Source organism: Grammomys surdaster, unplaced genomic scaffold (assembly GCF_004785775.1).
Source record: "Grammomys surdaster isolate TR1022 unplaced genomic scaffold, NIH_TR_1.0 126660, whole genome shotgun sequence".
NCBI lineage: Eukaryota > Metazoa > Chordata > Mammalia > Rodentia > Muridae > Grammomys > Grammomys surdaster.
Window position 1 is genome coordinate 1,651,823 of NW_021621449.1, and position 19,028 is coordinate 1,670,850.

General features: G+C 49.5%; 1 protein-coding gene across 2 annotated transcripts in view; it reads right to left on the bottom strand.

The window, feature by feature from the left end:
• Iqsec3 (IQ motif and Sec7 domain 3) overlaps positions 1–19,028 on the bottom strand; it is a 99,615-nt gene that overhangs the window by 5,545 nt on the left and 75,042 nt on the right. For both annotated transcript variants that reach the window (XM_028761134.1, XM_028761135.1), the window contains 7 exons: positions 8,834–8,956; positions 8,328–8,494; positions 6,625–6,764; positions 5,424–5,549; positions 2,841–2,940; positions 2,559–2,720; positions 210–302 (listed from right to left, as the gene is read on the bottom strand). In XM_028761134.1, coding sequence (XP_028616967.1) covers positions 210–302; positions 2,559–2,720; positions 2,841–2,940; positions 5,424–5,549; positions 6,625–6,764; positions 8,328–8,494; positions 8,834–8,956 — 911 coding nt within the window. The remainder of the gene's footprint in view (positions 1–209; positions 303–2,558; positions 2,721–2,840; positions 2,941–5,423; positions 5,550–6,624; positions 6,765–8,327; positions 8,495–8,833; positions 8,957–19,028) is intronic.

The following is a 19,028-nucleotide window of genomic DNA, read 5'->3' on the forward strand; positions in this document are numbered from 1 at the left end:
TCTTGCACTTTGGAACAGTTTGCAAAGCAGATACATTTCTCTGTCACCTTTTTCCCACACTGAGCTAAAGGTTAAGGACACAGGTCTGGAACTTCTCCATGGAGAGAAATGGCTCGAGGAACATCGTGGCCCTACTCAAAGTCCCCAGAACCAGGTGCAGGAATGTGATGACCTCTGTGTGGGTTGGGTAAGGGAGAGCCCAGTCTCACCTGTGGGTGATCCTTGCTTCGACTGTGGGTCCCCCTGGGCTCCAGCAGACCTCCCGGAGAGCGTCTTTGTCCCCTGCTGCCTCTCCAGTTCCCCTAAGGAAGGGAGAAGCATGAACAGAGGCAGCACTCACAGCCCCAGACAGGTAGTGAGCAAGGGAATGTGGGAAGAGCAGGAGGAGGTGGGAGGAGAGGGCCCTCCACTCTGATAGCGAGTTGGGCCAGAACACTGGGAACCAGTTAAATCTCTCTAGCGGCTCTTATCTGTGAGTGATGCTGATGGCCAGCTTTGCTCAACTGTCAGAGGAGCCACTGGACACTGGTGGTGGACTACTGGGATTGGTATCCCTACTGATGGTTCTCAGGCAGGTCCTTTAGCCTCTTTGATCCTTCCTTGAGGAGACAGATGGGCTCACTGCTCAAGATCATTAGGAAGATCTCCTTAGGTAAAACGCATAGAACAAGGCCTTACTTGGGCAAGTGTTCAGTATAAGAACAGTGTGCACGACAGTGCAGCATAGTCCCTAGACACAGTTGGTAACATCTAGTCCATCCACACACATGCACATAGCAGGATTGTCGCCCTACCCCACAGCTGCTGAGCTTCCTGTAGGGCATTGTTCAGTGCTTCCCCAAGGGGTAGATTCCATAACCCGTGTGGCTGGGACACATGTCCCAGCTGGCTCTCCACTGGAGCCTCCCTGCACTAGTAACTATCCAGTTTATTCTCTCAGAGGCTCTAGGGAAAGGCCAGTTGCCATCCATGTCGGTTTGACAGGTATTATTAAATAGTTCTCTCAGCTTCTTGGTTCCATGGGACACGATTCGAGTTTCCTTTATTAAAACTATCCACTTGGGCTCCATTTGCTGTTCCTCTGGCTGTTTAGAATCCAGGGACACTGAACAGTAAGTGTCCACACCAGCAGTTTGCCGATGTTACAGGAACCACACCATCCACCATGTATGTGCAGTCTTACTCAGCTCAGCAGTAGCTGCTTGCTGATTCTCAGAGGGCTCTCCTGGCACTGGGGGAATTAGTACCGTAATTACACATGAGCCCAGGGGGCCTGGGCATGATGTTCACCATCACTCACTGTGAGAACTTGGACTCCCTTTTAAGCTCTGCTGGCCTCAGTTTCCTTGCTTGTACTAGGAAGGGAACAATATGCACACAGGGAAAGTTATAGGAATAAAACAAATGGGTCCTGTCACCTGCCCTATGCCAGGCACATAGCACATACTAAAATGGCGGCTCCTGTGGCTGCCATTTGACTCATTTTCTCTCCTGCCTTCCCCCATGGCCAGCTCTCTTCTGTCATCTGCTGTCACCCTACTTTACTTTATCTGAAGACCAAAGGCCAGCCCTCTGCATATGTTCCTCGAGGCTTTCTTGTTCCCCAGTCAGCTGCAGAGGCTGTTTTCTCCCCCACCCCTTGCTATAATGGATCCTGACTGGATCTGCCCTTCTGTTGCTCTGAGAATGGACTTCTGAGCTGCTGCGGGGCTAGAAGAAAAGTACCTCCCTCAGTAGAGTCGAGGCCGGGTGGGATCCATTTGTAATGTCCTGACTGGGAGAAAAGTAAATCCATTTCAAGACACACCCTTAAGAATGTTCAAGAGTAAATAGCCAAACTGGGTCCTGTATGTGACTAGTCCAACCCTTGAAAACAGTTTGTTTGTGACATTCCTGAGTCCAAGAAAACCAATGTCATACAAAGCCAGTGTGCACTCAGTGCACTCCCTGCCCCAAGTAGCAGCTCTATCCTGCTGGGTTTCATTTTAGCCCAGTTTTGAGTGTTTCTTAGAAGATTATACAGAGAACCTCTTATTTTTCAGTCTCATAGTAGACAGACCATGGACCATGGACATCATACTCAACTGCAGACGCCACCTCTGCCAGTGTGCTAGCACTGGTTACTGTCTCTGAGTCTTATCCATCCAAAGGGACAAAACAGCTTCCTTGTAGGCTACTGCGAACATAAGCAGGATGTATCTGAAGCATCTCGCCCCTGAAACTGGATCTGCTCTACCTGGTTCAGTTCCCTTGGCTGTCTTGGCTGACACAGCAGTGTCCTGGGTGAGAAAAGCCCTTGCACACCCCATGTGGCTGGCAGATGTGCATACACACGTGTGTACTCTGGGAGGTGGGGGAGTCACTTCAATAGTGAAGCAACCCCACATTGGGGTGGGATGCTGCAGTGGGCCTAAGAATGCAGGGGAAGGGAGTGGGGCTCATGTTGGGGCAGTGCCGACATGACAGTTCCCAGAAGGCAAGAGTAGATGTGTTTTCAGGCTGCCTCTGCCTTTGAGGACCCCCATCTCTCTGCCTTGGGAGCCGGGACCCATCCTTACACTCTATCCGAATCTGTTCCAGTTCTGTCACCTCAGCGATGGACTCCTTCAGGTCTTCCACGAACTTTTGCATCTCGTCGGAGCCCAGGGCGCAGAAGTGCAGCACCTGCTTCTTCTCGGAGCCCGAGAGTGGAGTTGCCAGAGTGATGCCATGGGAGTAATCTGGAACCCAGTGACACCCCACCGGTGAGCTCCCTGCAACAGGGAGGCTCGGGCAGCTAGGTGCAGGGAAGGCTGGTGTTTTGGGAAGCTCCCTCCCTTCCTCCGGACCCCAGGACTCACACTCGTTCTCAAAGAGATGAAAGCGCATGCCTAACAGGCCGACTGCCTTGCAGAAGGTGTATGTGAAGGAGCTCTTCTTCTTTGGGCACAGCTTGAGGATCTGCCCGGGGGAGGGACAGAGACAGATGAGTGGGCTCCTGTAAATACGCGTGCACATAGACAACACCCAGAGACACTGTGAACATTGTCAGTAGACACAGATGTATACCTATTCACATCACAACAACCCCCTCGGTGGAGTGTGTACACATGGGCCGTCACTGATTAAAACCCACCAGAACCCATTACCTCTGCATTAGAAGCCCTGGCCTGTTAGTCCTCCCAGATCTAGCCTCTGCCCTACGTTGGCTTTATGCTTGCCTCACTATGTCCTCCATTTGTAGCCTGAAGCAGCCTAGCTCAGTCTTACGGCAGCCACCCCCTTTCTACAACTCTCCCTAAAGCTTTCTGCATGGCCAGAATCCGCTCATTATTTAAGTTAACCCAGATGTTACTTAGAGAGGGCTTCCTTTCAAAATCCCATTTAAACCCACAAACTAAAAGCAATCCCCAAGTCTCCTCTGCAACCCTGTCACCTTGTCCCACCCCCATTTCATAGATTTCATAGCCACCCTTCCCATCCGATATGGCTTCTTCCTTCCTTCCTTCCTTCCTTCCTTCCTTCCTTCCTTCCTTCCTTCCTTCCTTCCTTTCTTCCTTCCTTCATTTCTTTTTTCTTTCTCTCTCTTTCCTTCCTTCACTTCTCTCTCTCTCTCTCTCTCTCTCTCTCTCTCTCTCTCTCTCTTTCTTTCTCTCCTTTTTTAAATTTGTTTCTGCATAAAATGAAAGGTCATCTCAACAGTTGCTCCATATATAAACTTATATTTTATTTAGTATCTCTTATGGGTTGGGCACAGAGGATGCAGAGGGATAGATGTGACAAGAGCCCTGCCCTCAAGGGGCTCATGTGATGGGAGAGGAAGATGGCTAAGAACAAACCCCCTCTTCCCACCCAGCAAAAGCAAAGCAAAGCAAGGCACAAATGAGGTAATTTCAGATACTTAGATGTGTTTTGATGAAAGTAAGACAAAATTAGAAATTGAAAGTGCTCGGGCAGACTGCCTTGCATGGGCAAGAGGCCACCCGGGAAGGCCACATTCAATTAAAGACCTGCTTGAAGAGAGGGAGGTGATCACATCTAGAGAAGATTTTGAAGGGAAGGGAGGGAGCGATTGGAAGAGAGGTCTAACCAGTGGAGGCAGCTGCTGGGGCCGAGGTGTTAGAGCAATCCAGGAGTGTGCAGAAAATGAGACCTCTGGGGTTGGGGGAGCCTGGGGCAAAAGATGGGGGTTCTTTGTTATCCCACTGGAGCTTTGTAGAGGGTAAGCCCTGATGTGCACCCCAGAAAGGTACCAATGCTCTGTGGCAGTGATAGCGGACAGGAGGGACTGAGAAGAGCATTCTAACATCCTACATAATACAGACCCATTTGTACTCCATATTGCAAAAAGAGGAACCAACACACACACACACACACACACACACACACACACACAATCACTGGCTGCCCACACTTACTGTCAATAATTTGCTTATTTGGAGTTAAGCCCCTCCCCCTAGACCTAATGCTCCTGCAGGAATAAAGGGCTACTTAATACAAACAGGATTAAGTGTCACTAACTAGCATCACTAACTAGACTCAGGACTTCTGTAAGTGCCTGAGCCCTAACTTCCACTGTACGATGGAAGAGGGCACGGGTGGGAGCAAGAGGAGTGTGGTCATCACAAGTCCTCCAGATGACTGCCTGACTGAGGGGCAAAACTGAGCTCTGGAATGACTCACTGCCTATGCCCCCAACCCCAACTTCCCATAACCTTCTGGGAGGGGATGATATGAAAGACAGGTTTTAAAGACGTTAATCCACTGTCTTCTCAGATTGTTTGCTCTCTGAGTAAGGTTCAGCTTCCACCTTTTTGTATTGGCTCTGTGAGTGACAGGCACCAGGGTGCTGCTCTGGTACTCTGGCTACAGAAGGATGGCCTGAGATTGTCACTGGGCCTGATTGGCAGGATGAGGAACGAGAGGTGCCTCTGTGGGATCCTGCACAGGTTTCTGTGTGACTCACTTATGGAGAAAGCCCAAGAGGACAACTCTGTGGAGTTCATTCACCCTTGCCTGCTTCTTGGCACTGGGGACAAGTCCCTGCACAGTGGGATGGATTATTGATTTACTGATGGGACACTTGGTTTCAGGGAAATACACCACACATACACATGCTATCTAGCCTCTCCCTGAGCCCAAGGACAGTGGCCTTCTCATGACCTCCAGAGAAGGACTGTGGCACCAATGCTGTATGCCTCACCCCAGGTTTTTGGCACTATGGAGAGGCAGGTTGTCAGAGGTCTGGCTCATTCTCACATTGACCCGTCTCTGTGCCTTAAATTCATGGTGTGTCATGTAGAGTCCTGGTATACCCACATCTTCAGTCTTGGTCCACCCTGCCCTGGGCCTCCATGCTTAGTCTTGCCCTGTCCAGTCCCGTTTGGCATGGACTCAGGACAGCACCAGCTTCGGTTATCCCTGCCCTGGCCTGTACTGCTCACCACCAGCAGATCGTTGAAGAGGAACACTTCTCTCTGGTGTGCGGCTTGTTTCTGTAGCTTGTTCACGTCGGTCACCTCGAAGAGCCGGCTACAGCAGACCAGGCGACGGTGTGGCATGGACAGCACCTGGAACCCAGATAGGGCTCTACAGTGAAGACCTCAGAGACCCCATGGACCTCTTCCCAGCCAAGGGGCTCCCTTTTACAGAAGAAGAGATGGAGGTCCAGGAAGTGGACATGGTCTCTGCTCTTATGGAAAGGGCAACACGACCCTCGACCTCTCATCTGGGGGCCTCTATTCCCATCATAACACCTCTAGGGCAGCATGCTCAGAGAAAAAGATTCATTATGCCTGTAATGAGATTGAGGGATAAAGAACAGAAATTGAAATAAGCCTTCAGAGTGTTCAAATATCTACCACTAGCCTTTCTCCCTCTAGGACTAAGCATGTGTGAAATCCTTACCCGTCTCTCCACTGCACACCCAAATGCAGGTGTGCAAAGGAGAGGGGATTATAAGAACGCTGGGATCTGTTCCAGTAACTGAAATATCAGCGGGCTTGCAGATCAGACGAGTGCTGAGCCCTCGGCTTTAGAGGCTCTGCAGTGATATCCTTCCTGCACGGTGGAGGGAGTTTGCAGGCAGAGCTCAAAGGCCCCTCCAGTGGGAGGGTCATAAAGCGTCCCTGACTTCCCTGCACTCAGTGTAAGGTGCCAGTAGCATACAAAGCCACAGCAGATGCCATCTTAAGACTCACTGTGCATTAGAACATGTTTCCTGGGCCCAGGTTGCCAAAACCTACAGTCTACGTAGCTCATTTTCTGCCTGTCTGCTTACCAACGTGGTATGCCTACTATCCACCGCCTCTTATGAAGGGTATCCTAAACTTTCCTGACTGGCCATCCACATGCTTCAGCCTTCGATCACTGGCCAGTCCTTTCTGACATCTCACCCTAGTAACAGCAGCAGGGGCAAAAGGGATGGGGAAATTATGCAAAGGGGGAAAGGATGCAGTGCTTGGCACACAGCACAAGCTCAATCCCTGGCTAACAGAGAGACGATTTTGCGAAAGGCAAGGAAGAGATTGGTGGAGATTTCAGGATGAAGGAAAGGACAAGAAATGGAAGATGGCTGGCTGGTTAGCTCACCACAGGAGAGGAGGTCAAGTGCTCCAGGGAGTGCTGCTTTGTGTGGGTCCTTACCGTCTTCATCCCCACGATGGACTTCTCCACCTTGGTGACATATGTGACATGGTCCTCATTGGATCTGAGCTCCTTCTGCTGGATCCTTTCATAGATGCCTACCACCAGCTCTCTGGGGATGTCCGCACCGTCATCCACACCTACCAACGTGGAGGGTTCAGAGCCTCATACAAGAGGGACACGATTTCCCTCCACGTTGAGGTACTAGGGAGGTGGCTTTGATTGTGTTTTGTCTCTGACCTTTACCAACTGTTCCACACTCCCACCAAAGGAAAGATGTTTTAGTGGTGGAAACATAGGAGCCAGATTGAAAACAGGAAAACACCAATCAAGGGAAGATGGGAAACTGTAGCCACGGTACTCTGAAGTGTTGTTGGCTTTGGGCTGCGTTTACTCAAGCGTTTCTCTCCCGTACTGGTTTTCATGGAGGTGGATGAGCAAAGTGGATAAAAAACTCTACATAATAGAAAATTTAAACAATGCTTAAAATAAGAATTTATTAAGTAAAAAACCCCAAACAGTACAGTATATGTATTGTGTGAGTCCATTTCAATAGTTCAGGGAAGGAGAAGGCTACTGGACAGCATTGCAAGACACGATAGTGGCAAGCTCAGACAAGTGTCTTGGGTGGGATGGGGTGAGAAAGGAGTTTCTGAGGTGATGGAAATGGTTACTTTGTAGACACAGGAGGGACCGCATAGTATCCATGAATATAAACTGTTGTGTTTATATATCTTCTATAGTTTCCGTTTATAACAAGGGATAGGAAGAAAGAAACGGCATGTCACTTGTTGATGTGGAAGGAACACTAAACACATAGCCAACAGGCTGGGGATATAGCTCAGCAGAAGGCGGCTTGTCTAGCATCCAGAAGTCCTTGGTTTCTATCCTAGCACCGTAAAATAAATCAATAAGCAACTGAAAACTATTGAAAGTGTAGCGCGAGGGAATGGCAGGTGACAGGGACAGGCTCTTCTTCTCTGTAATAAACCTTGAGAATTATTTCACTTTATTAAATACATACATGCATAACTTTGATTTTTTTAAGTTTTGGAGGCAAGGTATCATTTTATAGTCCAGGCTGGCCTTGATCTCACTCTGTAGCCCCGGCTGGCCTCTAGCAAGCAGCAACCCTCCTGCTTTATCCTTCCCTGTGCCGAGGATTACAGGTGCACAGTACTACACCCAACACTTTGAATTTTTTGATGCCCAGAGCTCTCAGTGTTCCATGCCTCATACACCGATAGAACAGGTTTGATCTGGCGCCTGTGAGAAATGCATGTATCGACTAGGAAGGTTTCTCTGCTGGATGCTATCAAATAACTGCAAGGCTGAATTCAAAAAACTTAGAACTGGAAGCTCTATTCCCAATTCCTTCTCTCCTATGTCATGAGATGAGAAGGACTGGTCCCATGCACACACCAGACTAGTACCAATGACCCTGAGGTCACCCAGTGGGGATGGTCTGCAATACACAAAAGGCAGAAGGTATTGCTATAGAGCCCTGTTGCTTTGAGTAGGTCTACAGTACCTGGAGTACCTGGAGACTCAGTGTGAAATGTTCCCAGCCTGCTAGAGATTACTTGGTCCTCAGGGACAAATGACATCTGCAGTTAGAGCTCATATTCACAGAAGTAACAGGAACAGGACTGAGCTGCATGGTGCAGCACCCTCACCCCACCTACCCTGTCCAGCCTCCTCACCTCGAAGGTTTCGGATAAAGTCTTCTAGCATCATCTTCCGGTCAGGCTTGATGTTGGGGCTGTACATGTCAGTGTTGAGAAGGATGATGGCAAAGGCCAGGATGAAGATGGTGTCTGGGTTGTGGAACTGTTGCACCACCTCAGGATTGCACATGCAGTAGCGCTGGCTAGTGTGTGGCAGGGGGTAGGACCATGAGTTTCTCCGTCAAAGCTCTTGGCGGATTTTGGGATCAGGGAGGCCACTGGCTGTCCACCCTCCAATACCCACCTCCCACATGTGCTTAGTCAAATAGGCTGTCTGTAGATAAGCAAGAAGCATGCACTGGGAGGGTCCTATGTGGCTTCCAGCTTGAAGGACTCACTAAAGGACTCTGTTCCTTTGTTCTATTTAGCCCCACTTCCCGTCTGTACCAGAGGGCTCATGGCAGCTTTTCTTCACTACTTCTGTTTCCCAGGAATCAGGGATGTTTGGAGGATGGGGAGAGGAGCTGGGAAAGGACTCTCACCTGAAAGCTTCTATGAGTCTCTCCACCTTCTGGGCTTCCCCCTGCACGCGGATGTGTGCTTGAAACTTCCTCAGGGCTTCATCCAGCTCCATGTTGGAAAAGTCCATTTCATCTACCACACAGCTGAGGGCAAGCAGAAGGGAGTTGTGGGTGAGGTTAGTCCCTGTCAATTCCTCTGGAGCTGGGGGCAGGGGATGAGGTGAGGCCACCCTGGAGGGGTGAGGAGATCTGGCTTGTTTCTAGCCAGGAGGGAATGGGGGACAAGTCTTAGAGCCTTGCTTACCCCTCTGGGGTCTCCTCCGAATAATCCAGGAGGACATCTTTCTTCTGCCATCTCTCATCTCATGCCACAGCCCTACGAGGCAAGCTTTTGGCTGCCATATCTGCCCCACAGCCAAAAACCTGAGACCCAGAGTGATGAGCCACTGCCCCACACCACCAATGATAGGGAAAGCTGAGCTCAGACCTTTTTCTGTTCTGGATCCAGGCTCTCGTAAGCCCTAGAGGATCTCAGGGTTAAAAAAAACACTTGTAACTGGAGTGAACCAAGCATGGCGGCTCATACTTACGGTCCTGGCTACTTTGAATGTTGCAGAAGAAGGATCCCTTGGGTACTATAATAATTCTACCTCAAAAAAATGGGGTGGAGATAAATGTTACATATCCTATCCTATTAAGACGGATGGAGAATCCTTTTCTCCCCACCAGGGCCTCTGAGTGGGTGAATCTTTTCTGGATCCCTTTTGTGGTGGTTTGAATATGCTTGGCCCAGGGAGTGGCACTATTTGGAAGTCGGGCCTCATTGGAGTAGGTGTGGCCTGGTTGGAGGAGGTGTGGCCTTGTTGGAGGAAGCATGTCCCTGTAGGTGTGGGTTTTGAGAGCTTTCTTCTGGCTGCCTGAGGAAGCCAGTTTCCTCCTATTTGCCATTGGAACAAGATGTAGAACTCTCAGCTCCTCCTGCACCATGCCTGCTTGGATGCTGCCATGTTCCCGTCTTGGTCTTGATGACAATGGACTGAACCTCTGAACCTGTAAGCCAGCTCCAACTAAATATTGTCCATATAAGAGTTGCCTTGGTCATAGTGCCTCTTCACAGCAATGCAAAGCTTAACTAACACACTCTTTTTTTTTTTTTTTTTTTTTTAGCCTGCCTGGAAAGAACAATGCATGCAGAGTGTTCTCCCTGTTTGAGCAACCCCCGCCCTTCTGCCTCAGTTTCTTTTGGGGTGTTCTATTCCCAGGGTCTTGTGTAGGGTGACAGGAATTTGGGTGTGGCCATGTTGCACACATGATACTTCCAACATTAGACCTTCCTGCCAAGAGAACCTTATCACAATATGGCTGCCACATGCCCACAGGCTCCCAGAGTTGACATCTGTCATCTCTGTCACAACCCTATTCTAGTTACCTCCCTATTGGCGCCTTCACAGCTGGCCCCTTGTCATCTGCTCGGTTCTCCTGGCAGACAGCCTCACAGAACAGTGCGGGCACAAGTCATCTTGTCCTTCAAGGCTGCTCCCAGTTGTGAACCAAGCATGTAGCTCAGTACCCAGCACTCCCAACAAGGACTAATCAGGCATCTATAAAGTGGCCAGCTGAGGTGTAGTCAGGCTCTGAGCAGGACCCACCTCTTCCAAAATTTCAGAAGACCCAGAGTCCCTCAACTCTGTTGCCATTTGTCAGGAGAAAACAAAGAAAGATGTCAAAAAGCAGTGATCTAGGCATGAAGATGTGTGGACTCTGCCATCCCACTGTGGAAGTAGGGAGAGAGGTCAGGCCCAGAGACTGCAAAGAAATGAGGGACTGGGAGGGAGCAGAATCCTTCTCCTTTCCTCTCCCTGCCCTGGGTAAATCCATAGCCACCCTCAGCTGCACTTGCTGGGCTTCTCTCAAGCTTGTCTCAAGCTTGTCAGGGTGGGTTAGTGGATGGAGCAGGAAGCACAAGCCTGAAAACCAGTCCGTGCTGGAGAAGGCTGCCTGGATGGCAGAGCCTCCAAATCTGCCCAGGCAGAGACCACCCTGCTTTCTCAGTGGAAACCTGAGTGTTTGCTTCTGCATTGAACTTTCCTTAGCTTGGTGTGAGCTTCGGGAGCATCATGAGACAATGGGTGCTCATAGCTCAGCCCAGGTAGGACCCAGGCATCGAGTCATATAGTGTTGCTCTCCTGGAGAAGGAAACAGCCCTAGCAGGGGACACAGAGGCAGAGGAGGGACAGCGCTGATGTAATATGGACACAGAACCCAAGCCAGGGCCAGACATGGAAGGAGACAGAGCCTTGGTACTATGAGTCCTGTAGATGGACCCACAGAGAAAGGGGCCAGGGAAGGCCAACAGAGAACCGAATAGAGACAAAGAAGCAAAGAGATGATTGGAGGAAGAAGAGCAGGGAGACCAAAAGGAAAACGGACACGAGAAGAAGGGAGTAGACTGAGGAGGGTGGAGAGAAAGAGACAGGAGAAGTCAGGTAGACATGATGTTGGGCCAGGAGGACTCCCTGTATTGGGTGAGGGGCCTGAGCACGCAGGGGCAGAGAGGCTGAACACATTTTACCCTCTTACTGCAGAGCTGGGGACCCTTATAAGGACAAGGAAGAGGTCTGAGGGCTCAGCTGGGCCAACACTGACTAGAGGTCCTGGCTCCTCCAAGGCCCAGGCCAACCCTCTGCCATAATGGGCTGATTTCTGGTAGCTTCTCAGGCCTTGCTCATCGGTCCACCTATCCTTTTCTTCTCTCCATCTGCTGTGGGCTCCTGAAAACTCTCTTCCCTTTCTGTGTTTCTTCAGAAGCCTCTCTCCATCTTCCTCTGCCCTCAGAGCTCCAGGCCAGGTTGGTCTCCTACATGGTATGGAAGTGGCTGCTGGAAGCAGGGCTCATGGGAGAGACAGGGAAGAAAGTGGCAGCTGAGGGGATGGGATCAGCCCAGCCAAGCACTATGGCCTAGTTTCCGGTCCTCTCCTCAGGTGACATGCAGCCTGCTATCTCACCGGTTCACTGGTTCATGGGCTGTGGCTAAGGATTCCAGTAATGAGCTGTGGGTTTAAACTGTCCTTGTTCAGGAGAAGCAGTCAGATGAAATACGGCTCCCATCCCAAGACAGGGGTGGGAGGACTGCAGTGGAGCCAGAATGCCTCTAATTCAGAATCTTCTAGGCTGTTCTGAGAGCCCTGAATTGTGACGGAGAAGGTATTAGTTAATATATGCAGCTCTCTGGACCCTGTCCGGATCTAGTGGGTTAGAACATTTGGAGGCTGGCCTGGGAATCTGCATTCTTTATCAGCTCTGTGAGTGATACTTAAAATGGGGGAAACCAGGGGATGAGCCAAAGCAAAGAGTTGGAGGATGCTCAGCCCATTGGCAGCTTTTCCTCCAAGGCTATCAGGATTACTCTGTGTGGGTGCAGGAAGGGACAGAAAGCTAGGATTACAGATAGGTGCAGCATCACCCATCCTCAACTCGCCTCCCTGTGATGCACCTTGAGATATCAGTGTTTTTTTTTAAATGTGTATGAGTATTTTGCCTGTATGTATGTATGTGCAACATATTTATGCAGTTCCATAAGAGGCCAGAAGAGGGCGTCAGATTCCCCTGGAACTGGAGTTACAAGCAGTTATGAGCTGACACGTGGGTGCTGGGAACTGAACCCAGGTTCTATGCAAGAGCAGTCAGTGCTCTTAACTACAGCGTCGGTGTTTGATAGTAGGTGCACTCCTAGAACTCTTACAACCTGGGGAGAAATCCTAATACTTTTTCTGGCTGCAAAGGCCCAGCAGGAAAGGGAAAAGAATGGGCTGAGCCATGGGAAAGCCCTTGCTCCTCCACAGAGACAAGTCACTTCTTACATAGCTATGGGTTAGCCACGCTGAACTCGTAGGACCTGCCCCGCCCTCATCTCAACTCTGGTATTTCCTGAGCAGGACACAGAAGCAGGGTGAGCTCACAGCCCACCATGCTAGCACAGTATGATACCACCTAAAGCCACAGATGCTTCTAACAGTGGCAGACAAGGACACGGCACTCTGGATGACATGAAACTCATCTCCCTGTGATGAGTAGTGGTCATTCCGCCTGCAGTTCAGGAAGTCATTCTATGCTTTCTTGGTGGGGTCTGTGTCCTCCTGGGAAAGCTGACAGGGAGGGAAGTCGACTGTGCTGTCTCCTAGCAGTCTGCTCCAGTAGTCACTCATCTTCAGGACCGTTACCCATAATCTTAACAGCATGGGTTCCCTCAGTATGGATTTGGCTGGCACCTCCTCACCTTTTACTTTCCTCATTTTTCTTCTCCATATTTCTATTTTGTAGCATCTGCCAGTGTTTAAAATCTCCCTTCCTATCTTTCTCTGTTCCCCAGAATCGCTAGAAGAAACAGACTGTTGATCAGTTAGCCAACCCTTATTGCTGCTGGGACCTAGGGCAGATAACCTTGCATCCCTAGAGTCCTCTTGACTCTTCTCATCTTCCAATTTTACACAATGCACATTTTAGGCCACCTAGAAGCTTGTCCTGTGCAGCCAGAACTAGGAGAGCAGGCTTCCCTGTGGTTCTGGGAGGCTCCTTCCTGTGGGGCTTCCTCTTGTGCACACGGGGCATCAGCTGGGAGGCTCCCTCTGGAGTCTTGCTTATTTAAGGTTATTTTAGGGCTTGTTGTGTGTTGGATATGAGCCGTTTCCCACAATCCCATGTGCTTGAGTGCCTGGATCCCACCTGGTGTTACTGATTTTGGAGGTTACAGAACCTTTGGAGCTTGGGACCTAGCTGGCAGAAAGAAGCCCCTGGCAACCTGCTTCTGGCTATATCTCCATTCCCTGATCCCCAAGACAGCTGTTAGCAGCTGTTTTCTCACACTTGTGCTACTGTGAACGGGCTTGCCCCTGCCACTGTGGCTTCCCAGCTTTGATGAACTAAAGTATGTGTCTCCCTGAAGTTACTTCTGTGAAGTATTTTATTAAGAGATAAGAAAAGTAATTAATGTCTCCAAAAGAACATAACAAGGCAATCCTCTGGATTTTATGAGATGTTAACTATTACCTTCAAGTTCTGCAGCACTCTCATAGAAGAGACTGGCCCCGTAGGACCGCACAGACTCTGGGAACACCTCCTGGAAAAGCCTGGACATCTTTCCCATCTCCTTAATGTTCCCTGTTTCTCAGTGGTTGGTCCTAACTGGTTCTCTCTGAGGGATTCTGTCTCCCCCAGATCCACAGTGAAGCGTGGGAGGTGCCTTGGAGGACATCTGGACACATTCGGTCAGTAACCACAGATATGTGAGGAGACTCTTGATTGACAGAAGTTGTCAGGGAGGATGCATGGTTACCTTCCACTTCAGGGCCCACCTGGCACATACCCCACAAGGGAGCTTGCACTCCTGGCTTCTTATACCCCTCTTCTAGGCCTTGCCAGTGCTCTTGGAGTGGTTGGCTGGTTGCTTTCAACACATGCACTAAATGGTTCTTAAGTACAAGGCTGGGCCAAGGACCTGCTGAGAGTGGCTAGCAATACAAACAGCCTCTGTTCTGGGGTAAGGTCCTGGGTACTCTTATGTCAACTTGGCATGAGCTAGAGTCATTTGGAAGGAGGGAGCCTCAACTGAGGAAATTATCCCACCAGGTGGGTCTGTGGGCAAGTCCACAATGCAGCTTCTTGATTGATGATTGCTATGAGAAGGACCAACTCACTGTAAGGGGTGCCATCTCTAGACTGGTGGTTCTGGGTTCTATAAGAAAGCAGGATGTGTAAGCCACGAGGAACAAGCCAGTAAGCAGCCCCCCTCTATGACCTCTGCATCAGCTCCTGCCTCCAGGTTCCTGCATCGTTTGAGTTCCTGCCCTGACTTTTCTCAGTGATGGACTGTAAATCGGAATTGCAAGCCAAAATAAACTTTTTCCTCCATATATTTTTTTTTGAGGAGGGGGCGTTGTGATGTTTATCACAGCAATAGAAACCCTGACAATGACATGGAGCCATGCTTTAAAAGCAGGATCAAAACTATTTCTTTGTAGCTAAGTGTAGTGGCAAGCACCTATAATCTCAGGACTTGGAAGGCTGGGTCGGAGGATCACATGATCAAGGGGAGCTTGGGTTCTCTTCTCCCGTCCTCTAAAATTCTTCATACTCATTACAGGTTCTATGTAGAGAAAGGACAAGTTTCACACAAAGACAAAGAAGACATATCTTGTATTGCTTTTGCCATAAAGAACTCTTAGGAGACATGCAATTTCAGTTGAGATCTGAAAGATGAGTTGTGCTGTTGAGGTGAAGTAGGTAGGCTGAGGAGGCTGAGGAGGCTGAGGAGGCTGAGGAGGCTGAGGAGGCTGAGGAGGCTGAGGAGGCTGAGGAGGCTGAGGAGATTGAAGAGGATGATGAATACTCCAGGGTTGTGGTAGACAAGAGTTCCAAGCATCTAGAAGAGGTTGGTAAGTGTGTAAAGCAGAGAAGAGGGGAACCTGAAAGACATAGAGGCTTGGGGCAAACAGGATTTTTCACCTGCCAGTTATAAGGACTCTAAAGTCTATCCTGAGTACTGCAAGATTTCATGAAGATTTCTCTGGTTGCTGGAGGTGGGGGCAGGGAGAAATGAGAGGGAGGGAGCAGAGAGCAAGGGGTGGGAGTGATCAAGAGGGGGCAGGGAGTCCAGTCAAGATGCCACTTCAAGGGTCCCAGCTAGAGGTGCTATGGCTGGCTCTAGGTTGAGGCTGAGGATGGTGGTGGTGAACGCAGGGTCTGAGATACCGTTCGGAGGAATCTGGGACTGAAGGATGGAGGGGGCATGGGAGCTAGGCACAGAGGGTCCAGGATGAGTCCCGTAACTCGGCAACAGTTAAGGTGAGCAGGAGACTAGGACTGAGGTTTTACCTTGGGACCCTAAGTTAAAGAGGTTGTGTTGAGTTGTATTTCTCTTGTACTAATTCCTTCCTTCTCCTTCTCTCTTTCCTTCTTTTTTCTTTCTTTCTTTTTATCCAAAGCTAGGAGTAGATCTACAGCCTTACACACAACTCTACCACTGAGCTACACCATAGCCTTGCAAGTCTTTATGAAGACCCACTGTGTGTCTCTTTGAGTGTACAGATGAGAGCCTGTGCTGACGGCTCCTCATTGCCCAGTCTCTCCCTTTGCTTTTGTTTAGAGCCAAACTTCAAGAAGACATCTGTGTTCGTGCTGTCTTGTGGCCTGGCCTCTTTTTACGTTCTAGTCCAGTGTATGTTCTCATCAGCCTGTCACATGTCTCTTGTCAAGGCCACCACTGGTCACCCTGTCACCAAGTTCAGTGGACTCTATTTATCATGTCCTCAGGTATGGGGAGCATTGCCTCTTTCTGGGGGTGACTCTTTTCTCTTTCTAGGTACTTATCTTCTATCTGACCTCTGTCTTAGAGATGGCCCCCAGATCTTTCTCCCTGTCTTAAAAATCCTTCTCTAGGAGGTCTTGCTGATCCTACTGGCTCCCACTACTTCCTGTAGCTCGGAGTTCATTAGATTGTTTCTTACACTGAGTCCCCTTATTGGTGGGTCTCTATTTCTCATCTCCATTGTTTATAAGAGTCAATGATAGTGCTACCTAGCTGGGGGTAACCATTGCCTCTGCATCCTGGTGGAGCATCAGTGGTACCCCTTTTTCCTGGTTGAGTCATCTGAAGTCTGAATGTCCTTACTGGGTGACAATCATGAAAATATAGGATGTCCCAACTTCTCTTGAGTAGACAACAGGCTGTGCATCTTTTGTTTTACCTGCCATCTGACAGTTTGACTTGCCTAAGCAAATATTTGGCAATGTCAAGTTTGATCAGTTCTGCAGATGAGATGTCCTGAGGTGCAGCATACCCTTCTAGTTTAAACTGAAATTATATATGTGCTTGTATCAGGAAATATCTGCACCAATGTAACGAGCCTGGGCTCAGTTAGTTCTATGCAAAGATGAGTGTCCTGAATTCTCACCCACTCAGGTGGCTACTCAAGGTGACACAGCACTCTGCTTTCCTCCCACACTTGCCACTGTCTCTGAGATCCACCCACTTCTCCCCTGCTGCAGCCAGAGCTGTGGCTAGTGACCTGGTCCTTTCTTACTTCCTGCCTTCAGGTCATCCTTGAGAACCATCCTTCCAGGACATTTGCCTGGTCTTCACTGGCTGCCCTGTTTGCTTTTCTTCAGAACCTTCCACACCCCTGTATGATATTCCCCAGCAGAGCAGGCTCTTAGCATCCCTCTCCTCCTGCCCCTTCCTCCTGGCCCCTTCCTGCAGTCTTGCCTTCATGCTGCCTAACCCCAGCCTTAAAGGTCTGTGGTCTCCCCAGCTTCCATAGTTTTCTGGACTTGTCTTCTGTCTGCTTTAAAAATCCCTTGCATGGTTAGAATATGTTGCTTCTCAGCTCTGCTTTGGGATCGGCGAGCTGGTCTCACCTTGCTTCTCTAGAGTATATATGAAGTCGTAACCTTTGTAGGATGATCGTACGAGTGAGTGAAAATCAGTTGGAAGATGCAGGATCATGTGCTGTTGAAGGTTAGCTGGAGAAGAAGCTCAAGGACCCTCCGAAACTCCACCCACGGGCCTAGGATCTCTTAGTTCTTATTCTCTGTCAAGATGATCTGGAGTTGACCCCAGACGTCTGCCAGGGAAATGTCTTGGAGGACTGCTGGTGCTGGCCAGTGAAGCAGCGGCATGGGTCACATGCACTTCTTGCCTCCTTCAGCTGCAGAAACAACTGAGTGTGTAATGAGACCTGGAGTGTGTGGACATGCACTGATTGGATTGCTTTTGAGAGAGTCTGGACCTGCTCAAGAGGGTTGTGGATGGATCAGCCAGTGAATCGGGGTGGGGGTGGGGAGAGTGGGTTTGCTTGGGCTTCCTTCTTGCCTGCATGTTTTGAGGGATGGGGTGGAGGCTGCAGCAAACAGCTCAAGAGGGCTTGGGAGCAGAGAGCCAGCTGCTCCTGCATCTGTACGAAGAGTACACTCTTGCATCAAATTGCTTGTTAGCACTGATCTGTTCACGCAATCAACTTGTGTTGCGGGAAATGAAGCATCCTACACAACTGTGATCAAAATGAATTGCGTCATCTCAGGATCTTTTTTTTTTTTTAAAGGAGAGCAAGACAGTGTCTGGCAGACAAAGGAACTGCTTGGAAGCTGAAAATAGGTAATAGCAACAGCAGGGATTTTTTAATTGGCCAGAAGAGATGGTGAAGATATTGTCAGTGAGGCCAAGCTGAGGCCTGGGAGGAAGCCAGTAGCTGCTCTTGGGTGGGGGGGGGGGGGAAAGGCCATGAGACGCACAGACCCTGCTTTTATTCTACAGTGCTTGCTTACACAATTTAATTAAAAACATCCTCATCCACTAGAGGGTTATTTTTTTTCTGGTCAGAACTCATAACATGCTCTGTGAAGGCCTTTTAGAAAAGTGAATGGAAAAGAAAACAGAATGAGAGGATGCTGACTCAGGGACTGACCAGTGTTCCCCTCATGGTGCTGGGGCACAAAGAGCCTCCAAAAGGATGGCTGCCAGGTATAGACTCAGGAATCAAGAGCACTCTGCTGTAACTACCCAGACACACCGGCAGTCATGGATGCTAGAACAGATTTTTCTCTTGCTGAAATTGGCAGCATCCTGGTGGGCAGAGGTCACGAGTCCCAAACATGTCTCAGAATCCCCGGTGCTCATGCCAAGCCTAGATTACTGGGCCCCAGAGTTTCTCATTCGATGGCCCTGGAGCAGGGACAGAGTTTGCATCACCTGCAGGCTTCCAGGTGATACTGATGTTGCCAGTTGGGGCACTACATTTTGAGATGTAAGACTGTATACTGTAACAACCTGGGGCTTGGAAGAGGTTAAGCCTTTCCATTTGAGTCTTGTTTCTGTTTTCAGCAGTCTTGCTCAAGCCACTAAGTTTCAATGTGCCTTACTTCTCTCACTTACATGGACACAACGCCTATCATGTCTTCTGGGTGGAGCTGGTATGAGTTTTAAGAAGCCAAGGTACACAAAGGTCCTGGTATGGCCCGACTTAGTAAGTAATGGCTTTCATTGTGTTTCTTCAGATCAAGCCTGTGTTGACATGTTGACAAGTGAGTAGTTTGAAGCCCCTTTCAGCTGAGGTGCTGAGAATACTCCTTTTAATACTGCCTGAAGTGATGGCGTCAGCCAGCTATCTGAGGGTGCTTTAAAATGCACACCAAGCAGGAGAAACTGGATCTAGTGCAGGCCTC